The following is an 11,554-nucleotide window of genomic DNA, read 5'->3' on the forward strand; positions in this document are numbered from 1 at the left end:
TAGAACCTATTCAAGTAGAAAAATAAACCACTCTTACGATGCATCAAATATGGGTTTGACTAGAGAGTTCCGAAAACTACATCAGTGAAGAATTTCAAGGTATGCATTTGAAATCATGGCAAGGACCCAAAGATAACATGACTAGCCTATTGTAAGGAGCTCCAAGACAGCCGGTGCATGAGCCTCAGGAGACTCGGGGCCGATATGTAATGAGGCAAGTCAAGGGTAGTGTGAGCTTTGAAGAGTCGAATCGAGGTTCGACTTGAATGATGGATGGACATGGGACTCGGTGAGTGGCCAACTCTTAATCCTCTTCCAGATGGTACTTACGTATGTATCTATTATCGTTCAATGTGTAGGGACGATGTATCTATCTATCTATTATGACTCAAAGTGTTGGGACTATGTATCTATGTATCTATTATGACTCAATGTGTAGGGACTAAGTATCTATGTATCTATTATGACTCAAAGTGTTGGGATTGTATCTATTATGACTCAATTTGTAGGGACTAAGTATCTATGTATCTATTATGACTCAATGTGTAGGGACTATGTATCTATGTATCTATTATGACTCAATTTGTTGGGACGAAGTATCTATAATCTATGTATCTATAATGACTCAATGTGTAGGGACAATGAATGTATCTATGTATCTATCATGACTCAATGTGTGTACGTGTGTGTCTGTAGGAGGAGGAGATCCCCCCAGTGCCCACCATTATTTTTGATTCTATGTCAGAAAGCTTTTCTAATTGTTGTTTTTTTAATAACTTACTTTACTTCCTCATTCCACCTGTCTATTTTAAGGAAGTGTCCTAAAAAAGGAAACCCCCTCCCCCCCCCAAAAAAAAACAATGCTACTATCGTTATTATTCTCATTAATAATAAATAAAATATTTTTGGTTGGAAAAGTGAAGAGCTCTTAAATTCGCATAACGTAAAAGTTTTTTGTTCTTATGTATTTTACTTGTTTTTAAAAAAAACAAAAAAAACAAAAGGCTGTTCGCGTTTATTTACTTTATTTCCACATAAGAATGTATGTAAATATAAAATATAAATGCACATTCGTGAATAAAATAAATAAATAAACATTAATGATAATAATAACCTGGCAAGAAAATTTAATCCATTCAAACAGAAGGAGAATTTCTAATAAGAAATAAAAATGAAAATAAAAATAAAAATAAAAATTATTATTATGTTCTTCTTCTGTTTCTTCGCCATAGCCACGACAACGAAGCTTCTTCTTCCTACCGCCGCCGCCGTTCAACAGGATTCCTGTAGGTAATGATCCTTCTTCCGTTTCTTTCTTCTTCTGCTAATTATTTCTTTACCTCCTCCGTCGTAATCCCCCCCATCTCTGATTTTTATCTGCTTCTCGTCCTCACCCCCATCGTTGTCATCCGTTTTCTTCTTCTTCTTCTTCGTTCCTCTTCAGCATGAGCTATCAAGGTAATCATTTTCACCTTTCGTTTCTTCTCTCTCAATTTCTGTCTTTCTTTCTCTATCCATCAGTTGTCGTATCTCCACCGTCTCTGATTTAGCTTAATCATATGGCCATAGTCAGTTTTCTTCTTAATTCTCGCCAAGAGAGATATTCGATTTTCGTCCATGTCAAGGAAATATATGATCATTCAATCTCTGAATATTATCACAAGCTGATCCATGCCACTACAAAACATTCTGTGAAGAAGATTTCTCTCACAGATTCATGGCCGTTTTTCTTTCTTTCTATTATACCACATTTATTCTTTGACGAGTATTCTTTCTCACAGTTTCACTTCTGTTTTTGCAATCTCTAATCTAGTTCTTTCTGGAAAAGTGGCCTTCTCTGTTTGACACAACTCCATATCGCCTGTTTGTATTTCTTTCTAAGTTAGTTTATTCTATGAAGCCGAAGATGAAGAAGAAGAACCTTTCGCACAGTTATTTTGTTCTTTGTCTTCCACTTCTTCTTTTGTAAAGAAGCTTTTCGCACACTGACAAGACTATAAGAGTGCTTTTTATAAGAGTGCTTTTTATTAGCAGTTCAGAAGAAGCACTTTGATCAGATAAAAGAAGAACTTCAGAAAGGGAGCTAGCTTTTTAAGGATCGGAGAAAAGCGCAGAAGGGAACCTGAATGATACGATTGGCAGTTCAATTATAGGAGCAGATTGCTCAGAGAAAACAAGCCTTATAATAATAACCGTTTCTCTGGCAGCTTCTTTCAGTGAAGTTTCTTTCTGGATCAGATCTGTCCATTCCAGTTATGCGGCGCATTTTTCCTCTCAAATCGTCAGAGAATTGCACATCTGATTATATTAATGCCGAAGAATTGAACGAGAAAGATCAGAGCAAATTTCTGGATGATCACGTGAAAGTAAACAATCAGCGGATTGAATATAATATCGGTCAGCTAGGCCATGAATTTGAACCTCATTCTGTTAATGATTTTGAACTGATGAGGAAATTAAACAGCGATTTACTCAACTCTAAGGACAGCAGTCCTAACAATGTTGAGAGTGGAGACGAGAACCTTCCATTTCATTATATAAGGCAGAATAGCCTTGACAATTATGAGGTTACTTCAACCAAGTCTAGTAAACTTGCGATGAATAATCAGAACAGACCTCATAGAGCTTCTGCATATCCTGTATTCACAGCTAGCTCTTCAGGTCGTTATAGCTCTTTAATAATTCAGTCAGAAAAACCTCGGGAAAATGTTAGAGAAAATGCTAGAGTAGAGAAGCAGCAACGTAACAGTGCAATGACGACATCTCATCAGTAAGTTTTATGATCTTTTTATCATCTGTAACTGTGAGCTACTTGTCTAGTAATTGTATTCGCAAACAATGAACATTTTTTCTAATGATCTGTTTTGAGTTAGACTGTCTATTAAAAATGTCCCATTTTTGGTTATCTGGAGCTGTGACTAGCATATATCATAGTAATGTTTTCTAAACAATGAACCATTTTTTATTATAATTTTTATCTATGAAAAGAATGAACTTTTACGTGTTTAATAGCTGTGTAAAGAATGAGCCTGTTTTTTATTATCGAGTGAGTTTACATGTCTTATAGCTGTGGATAGAATAACTATCAATGTTTTATCATTTTTAACTGTGAGTTACGCCTATAGTTATGTTTGAAAAGAAAGAACCATTTTTGCAATGTACATATGTATAATGTAGTTATATCTGCGAAGAATGGTAGATTTTGTTATCCTGGGCCATATTAAACTCTAAGACGATAAATCTTTTTTCCTTTCAAATTCTGATCCCTTTAATCAAAAACATAATCTTCTGTTGTGAGCAACATATATAGTTACATATATTTGCAAAGATTGGTAGATTTGTTTGTTAGCTGCCCAATCCTGTTACATTCTAAGACTTTGTGATTTTGAAGCGTAATAAAAATAATTTTAATGCTAACGCCTTTCATCCTCACATTATTAAGGCAATCGGCCATTTTTTTTATCACCTGTAAGAATCAAACGAAATGGTATGTAATTAGTTGGAGCCTGTTAAACTCTGAAATCCTGATGTGAGTTGAAAAAAAAGTCTTTTCATAGAACTATGATATATGTTTTACATATTTTATTATCCACAGTGACTTACATATTCTAGTTTCTGCAAATAATAGTAAATTAGTGTGTTAGCCTGAGGATGTTAAATTCCAATTTCAAGCTTAGGAATAGCACTCCGATTGATTGTGTTAGCATGAGCATCTTAAATTCTAATGTCAAGTTAGGCATGGAAAATTGATTGGTTTGGAGCTAATGAACAAAACATGCCAGGGATTCTAATACAAACAAAATCAAGGACAGTGACGGGAGGCCCCTTGGTGTCCCAAAGAATCAGCCATTTCTTGATCAACAAGAAAACCTTACAACCGCCTCAGTGAGAACTTCTCAGTTACCAAAGTGGATGAAGTTTCCTAATGCTGAAGATATGGATCCAGAGCCTGGCTCCCCAATGTCAGATACATTACCCCCTCGTCCAAGATCCCTATCTCGGACAACATCAGAAAGATCATATAGTGAAACATCCTCTGATTTCAGTAGTTGTTTTACAAAAACTACAGAGAGCTCTTCAGGGAGATCCATGGTTTCTGAATCCATTGGCTCAAAAAAGAGTTCAAGTAGTGGAAAAGTGAACGGTGGAAGTGCACCCTTTAAATACTTGAATGCTCGAATGGTAGCAGAAAAACTTGTGAAAGTTTTGGGTAAAGAAAAACTTCATTGGCAATCAGCTAGACCGTCTTATGACGAAGAAACAAACGATGCTTCAAACCACCAGGAAGGAAATGTATTTTCTGAAGATCCAATGGAAAGGCTAGATTCTAACCTTTCTTCTAAGTTATTCGAGTCAATGCAAAGACAGACTCACAATGACCATTGGTTTCCTTGGAAAGATGTGGATTCTTCTGATACTATCACATCTGTATCTAGAAAAGCCTCTTTTGATGAGAAAACTGATGTTTTCAATCTCCAGAGCCTTGAAGCAAGAGCTATTGCAAGAGAGAAGCTGGCGACAAACCTAGAACAAGATAGGAGCTCTTGTAACGATGGTAGATATGGACATATGAGTTCTGTAGAATATGTGACTTTGCAAAACTTTGATGCATTGAAGAATGAGATCAGAAAATTACAACGAGAGAAGAGGGATTTAGCATTGGAAGTGGCTGGTGAGATTCGATCACGGATTTCTGAGAAGAAATCTGCATTATATGCATCCAAGTGTAAGGATGACGAAATGGAAAAGAAGCTGTCTGCCATTGAGAAGGATAAGGCTAGCCTTCAAGAAAGTTTGGAGAGGGAGATTGAAAGAAGATCAGAAGAATGGCAAGCTAAGCTTTCAAAGATTAGGGCTGAAGAGAGGAAATTGAAGGAAAGAGTGACCAAGATGGCAGAAGAAAGAAGTGAGCTACAAAAGATCATCGCATCTTTGAAAGCCAAAGAAGCATCATGGATCGAAGAAGTGAAAGACTATGAAAAATCCATATCCACACTTAAGCAACGAGTTCAAGAAAGTGAAGAAAAAGTAATGCTGCAGCTCAGTTCATCCGAAGAGTTAATGAATAAGTTAAGATCTTCAGATGCTGAGCTTGAGAGCGTAACTAAGAGGAATAAATGCTTAGAGATTGAGAATTTTGAAATGCAGAAAGAACTAACTAGGCTTCGAAGGGTATGCAATGATCAAGAAATGAGTATTGAAGGATTATGGCAAGAACTTGATGAAGCAGTGAATGGGTCGTTTGAATGCAAAAGTGAGCATGTAGTTGTACTTCAAAGGGAATTGTTGAGACTTGCTCGTGCTGAACAAGTTGTAAGAAATGAAGTAAATGCATTGCATTCGGAATTATCTAAGTTGAAAGAGGAGAGAGGTTGCGATCGCCCAGGGGATACAGCTGATATCATAGAATTAAATCATGATACGCAAGGAAGAATAACAAAACTACAGACAAAAGTTGCTACTTTACAAGAAGAAAATAGGCAACTTTCTTTGAGTTTAAGGGCAGCTATAAGGGATAAAGGGGATGCTGAGCGAGCTATTATGTTAATGCAATCCGAGCCAAAAACGAAAAATGGAAAGAAATTAGAGAAAATCCGGATGTCTGAAGAGGAAGAAGAAGAAGAAGACGGAAAGCTTCAGTTCCTCCAATCCAAGCTTAAATCAAGAGAAGCAGAGATAGACCAATTGGATGAAGAGGTAGCAGAACTTATAAACAGTAGGGATTACCTACAAACTGAGGTAGATGATCTCCATGAAAAGCTTTGTACAGCAAACCATCAGATTCAAGAGCTTGGAAAAAAGGTCAATAATAAGTTATTATTTGGTTTCCATTTCCTTATAGCATTTTTACTTGAAGTGGAAAACTGTTTTCGTTTTGCCAAACATTTTGCATCCCCTTTGTCTTATGAGGTACTGAACAAGCTATTATCATTTGTCTTAAAAAAAACTATCTTCCGCTTGATTTTTCCTGGATTTTCATTCCCTTAGTGATACGAGAAGTGTTTTTATGCCCTTTTGTGGTACTGAAAAATGATTTTATTTATCTTGAGAGTTTGTTTCTCCATTCTCCTTGTATGTACTAAGAACTATCTTTGCTTGTCATAGGCGATTTCTTCTTGTTGCTTTTGTGGTCCTAAAAACCTCACTCTCCTTCTTGATTTCAGATATGATATGTCTTTGCACATTTTTAGAAAATTTTTCATTCCGTTTGTGGGGTAGTGCTAAACACGTTTTTGTTATCTTGGGATAATTCTTATTTCCTTTGTGGTACTGGTACTATTTGTTTGTGTTAGGAGATTTGTTATTTCGCTTTGTGGTTCTTCATTCTCTTTCAATTATTTTTGTATCTGTTAGGATATTCATTCTTGTACTAAAAACTGTTTTTTATTGTCTTAAGCATATGCTTTATTTCCTTTACCATACTGAAGAACTGTTTTGTTGTTTGTCATTACCAGATTGGTAGCAAAGAGGAGGTGATTGAAACACTTCGGGCAGAGATAGAAAAGCATGGAAAAGAGAAAATGCAGCTTGAAAATGAGCTTCCTCAAGTTAGGAGACAGCGAGATGAAATGGGGAAAGAAGCTGAAGAGATGAGTAAAGAAGTGTTAAGGCTAACTTTAGAGATGGCTGAATTGAAAAAGATAGCAGATAAATTAGAGGAGGAAGTAATGTTGAAAGAAGGTCAAATCTCTATATTGAGAGGTTCTTACACAAGCACTGATTACGGTTTGAGCTGATTCTTTTATTAACATGTATCTCTACATTTCCCATTGTATACTAGTAGAGTGTAGAACATCGAGATGCATACTAAGAAACATCAAGAGGTTCTTATGCAATCTAATCGTGTGAGGTTTAGAAGGTCAATGTAATGGAGAGACCCACATTGCGAAAGAATTCTTGTAAACATAATTTATGTTCTCTTCGTATAAGCACACAATCTTTGGAATTAAACATTTGTGTAGACACTTGGAGTTAATAAATTTATAGAGGGCCAATTCAAATGTAGAACACATGTTGAGTATTCTGAAAATAGGTAGAAGCTATTACATCCATATATTTATTTGATGCAATGACAATTTTGCAATTTCATCCACTTTAGACGTTCTCGAAATGTTTTAAGCTTATACTGATGTAGGCATGCCTCATTGAAAAGGAGACAATTTGTTGCAAAGAGTGAAACCTTGAACATTGGTTTTAGCTTATAAGCACACCTCATCCAAAAGCAAACAATTTGTTGCAAAGAGTGAAACCTTGAACTTTGATTTTAGCTTATAAGGATCTAACCTTGAACATTTGTAGAATGTTGGAGATAGGGAAAACCTAATCAATAAGCAAAGTGTCAGAAAAAGGGAAATATATAAATGTCCATCCTTTGTTATCTACTCATAGGGAGCTCCAAATAATGTCTACGCCAACTCATCACACCTAGGAAATGGAGAGTGGGGAAATAAGCATAAAGAAATGCGGACATACCTCCCATATATTACAAGCTTTCATTGGATGTAGGGGCGTCAACACCTAGGTCAAGAATCTAAGAGCACATGGATAACACCCATTCAGATGTATTAGGGACGTGGCACTAACTCCCATATAGGTTATTTTTGCTTGATGATTGGGGTTTTGTGATAATGTAGGGGCACAAAGATTGGACGAACTAGCATGTTGGTGGTCTAAGAATCAACGTCCTAAGTGTCATAAAAACAAGTTAATAAACGAAACATCTTTCATGTGATGCTCTTCCACAAGTGTAGGATCTAACGTTGCCCATATGTTCAAGACCTTTGAAAATGTCACATAACATTTAAAAATATGCCATAATTTTATTTTTATTTTCAGTTAGTTATAAAATTTTAGAGATGAGAGTGTTATATACAAATCCTTGTAGGGACGCAATAGTTCCATCTTATGTGGATGCCCACTTACTCAACAAAGGGAGAAGACGACCATTGTTGGATGAAGGCTAATCCTTGTCTTTCAACTCCATCATATCCGCCTATGAGGCCATCGTATTGGATATTTAGAATGGCTACAACTTCACTCCATATCTCTTGCATTAAAATTACTTGATGCATGGTTTCATTCGAGATGACTCATCTACCCTGTTGTTTCCATAGAATCCAAAGAGTTATTGGGCTGATCAATTCTAACACAACTTGAGCTTTGGCATTAATCGGAGTTGAGTGGATATTGTGGTGGAAAAAAAAATCTCTTGTGCTTTTATCACCAAAGCTATCCCCTCCTCCTGATGTTCATACCTGTCAACTATGGCCTACCATGATAACCAACATACATTCCCCCACTTGATTGTGCCTTGCACCTGACATAATTGCAAAAGGCAGTCAACCCCCTGCCATATTCAATGGGTCTATGGGCAATCCCATAAAGTGTGTCAGATTGTCTTTGTTGCATTTGGGCATGCTACAAATTTGGGAGAGCTAAGGTTCTCACACTTCCACACTCTAATTGCTATCAAAACGTAGTAATTCACCTCGCGTGTTGTTGTTTCTAGATTTTCTACCAAAACTTAGTGTAATTGTCTCACAATTCATGGCCTTCGATCCTATCCGGTGTTTCCCTACCTCTTAGGAGCAAAGAGCCCTCCTCCTCGTAGCCTATCCACTTCTCCATTGTCGTCTTGTGATAAGAGCAGCCTCCCTAAGCAATATCATAATTTCAAATCTCATAGTCCAACCTCCCCTAATTCCATGGAGTATGTCGGCTCGATCTTGTATTGGCAATGACATAAATCATCTCCAAAATATGCCATAATTGATATGGTATATGTATAATCATATAACAAGTTTACTACACTTGTACGTTCTAGGTAGTAGCAACTAATAAGGATGGTTCTCATGATTGAAAGATAAATAGCAGATCAAAAATATATGGAATATATACCAAACTTTTCCTTTATAACCCCTAAATCCTCCTCAAGTAATGTATAGCTAAATTAGAATTTTATGTAATGTTTGAAAATTGGAATTTGTTGTCTATACTCTAAGTAATTAAGCCAGTTTACATTTATATTGACTCACTGCAAGGTGCAACTTTTGCTCATGTAAATTTCAATAGGCACATCCAAATATCATTAGTATTAGAGAATATCTCAAATCAATTATTGAAACTTTCCATTTGTCATTCCTAGGCAATACATTTGTTGATGCATTTCATATTGAATGAAAAAGGTACTTAATGAGAATGGCTCATGACTTACGTTATTGTTGTTGAAGGCATTTTACACCAAAAGTCATGTCCTACATTACAATCCAATGTATAAAAGTGGTGAAGTGAAATATGCATGAAATGTGGGACATGGAAAATGCTCAACATGGTCTTCTTCTTTTTTTCCAAAATGAAGCTACTTTCCCATTAGTTAGGTAAGATTATTACAAAGAGACTGTAAAAGGAGGCTTAAGCATAGATCGGGGAATCCCCTCCGATCAAGTTCTAGAAATTGAGACTAGTTACATTGCCTTTCGGATGGACTACTTAGTGTAAGTACCTACAAATAAAACAGTGCCTACTTAGTGTAAGTACCTACAGCTAAAACATGGTCTATTTATCTCAATCCATTATGCACTTGTTTGTTGCAAAGTTCATATGTTCAAAGTATTATGGTAAAGATTTGAGCAAATCGGATGCTTGCTGATTAACGAAGAAGAATGTAAAGGAGATAGAGGATTTTTATTTTGAGGATAAAAAATTGTCATAGAGATAAAAACATGCAAGAGTCTTGGAAAGAGTGTCGTAATCATGATGAATGGGAGCCAACTTTTCTAGCCTGAAACTTAGGAGGATGGTCTTTGTTTTGTCACCATCATTACTTGCAAGTGAAAGAAGATTTTCTTTAATGGAATAAAATCAAAGCCAACTCTCTCTCTCTCTCTCTAGAAGTTTATTATTGTTCATGGTCATCATCTATGCACCAAATGCAACAAGTTTTGAAGAGGTTACACGTGATGGTTTAAATCATGGAAGAGCATAATGTCAATCAAGGAATATGTCTCGATATATGTTTAGAAATATCATATTTCTACTATATGGTGTTGGTTTACTTGTAAGAGATAAAGAATATATTAGTTTCATAAGCAACAACTACATAACATCATCATCTAGCCATTCCTGAATTTTCTTCTATTTTACAATGTATATAGAAAGTTTCTTTATTTATTTTAGTTGGGAGCTTCTCAATTCTCGGTCCACCCATCTTGCCCATTCAATCAATGTGTGTCTAAATGGTTCACGATCTTGATTGTCCAGTTTGATGCACATAACATTGTCCACAATGGAGGATTAGGATCATTTGAAGACCTCCCAACTTGATTTGGTACCCGTCATTTCCAAGATGTGATTATTTATGTTAGTTAAGGCCCACCCATCCTCCCCATTAAGTAAAAAAACTTACCTTCTTGACACTTGACAACTTACTAATTATATGCAAAATGTTGGGAATAGGGAAAAGACACTTGATTGTTTAAAACAAGGAAAATGTTGCAATCACATGAGAAAACTTGAGATAGGCAAAACATTCAATAGAAAGATCAAATAAGATGGGCCTACATCATGTTGTTCCTAACACATCTCAAAACCGAAAATAGGCAAGACCCAAATTTATTCGTAACTTATCACAAAACCTAAAACAAGCAAAACGTTGTAAATTGGGAAACTATGTAGATGGACAGCCCCCAAATTTGTTCCTAACTTATCACAAAACCTGAATATCATGACTTAATTTTGGCAAAATGTTGGAAACAGGGAAAACATGAAGATGGACATGATTGATTTTACTCCTAACATATCTCAAAACTTAAAATAGGCAAACACCTATAAATAGGGAACCATGTAGATGGGCATCCAGAACATTGTTCATGAATCCTAATATATCTCAACACTTGATTGTCAAATGTCTCTGACATGTGTGGCCTTACCTAAAAACAAGTAAATTGTCTATGTTTGTGAAGCTTCACTTAAAAGTTTATAAATAAAGAAGACGTAGTTACGAGGAATTAGACTAATATGATTAAGATGTTTTACGAAGAATCAAAGAAATAAGGAATATGTTTTGTTAGGATAGGCAAGGTCTGCTTAAACATTATAAGACAAACCCTATGAGCTAAAGAATAATATGAAAACATTTCCTTCAAACATTACATCAAATAATTTTGACATCTTCACCAACAATTTCTAATAGGATTCACAAAGTTATCTTCGTGAAAGTTTAAACTTTGAATATGTAACCAGGAGTTTTGCATCAAATTGCAAGCAAGAGCTTGATGTTGCTTTCAATATAAAAACAATTCATGATTCTGTAGGTCGGAAGAAATAAGCTCGTTGGAATTATGAAGGCATGGAATGGAATAAGAAAGGGAATCGTTTGTAGGTGGAGAAATGATGCATATGCTCGAATGTACATGCCTATTGTTTGGAACCCATTAATTAGAGATGTGGATGGGCTGATGATAGGACAAAAAACAGGTTTCAAATGGGCCAATTTAATCAATGCCCAAGGGAATACATTGGCAAATTGGAAGAGATTTCTACGTAATGATGTGGG

General features: G+C 35.8%; 1 protein-coding gene across 1 annotated transcript; it reads left to right on the plus strand.

Moving 5' to 3' along the window:
• Window positions 1-1,417: 1,417 nt before the first annotated feature.
• Window positions 1,418-6,951, plus strand: LOC147867000 (uncharacterized). Its single transcript, XM_087339655.1, has 4 exons — window positions 1,418-1,458; window positions 2,035-2,770; window positions 3,774-5,802; window positions 6,456-6,951. Exons 2-4 carry the CDS (start codon window positions 2,256-2,258, stop codon window positions 6,735-6,737), a joined length of 2,826 nt encoding a protein of 941 aa, XP_087195781.1. The 5' UTR covers window positions 1,418-1,458; window positions 2,035-2,255; the 3' UTR covers window positions 6,738-6,951.
• The last annotated feature ends 4,603 nt before the right edge of the window (window positions 6,952-11,554 follow it).

This window comes from Azolla caroliniana, unplaced genomic scaffold (genome assembly GCF_043228905.1).
Source record: "Azolla caroliniana isolate FFs.n. ecotype wild unplaced genomic scaffold, voAzoCaro1.0.p SCAF_2, whole genome shotgun sequence".
In the NCBI taxonomy this organism is placed as follows: Eukaryota; Viridiplantae; Streptophyta; class Polypodiopsida; order Salviniales; family Salviniaceae; genus Azolla; species Azolla caroliniana.

What these genes read in the sequence shown, in the direction of transcription:
- LOC147867000 (XM_087339655.1), top strand. Translation starts at nt 2,256, where the DNA reads ATGCGGCGCATTTTTCCTCTCAAATCGTCAGAGAATTGCACATCTGAT. An exon ending in GCAATGACGACATCTCATCA is followed by an intron (nt 2,771 to 3,773) that starts GTAAGTTTTATG and finishes CTAATGAACAAA; the next exon opens with ACATGCCAGGGATTCTAATA. An exon ending in TTCAAGAGCTTGGAAAAAAG is followed by an intron (nt 5,803 to 6,455) that starts GTCAATAATAAG and finishes TGTCATTACCAG; the next exon opens with ATTGGTAGCAAAGAGGAGGT.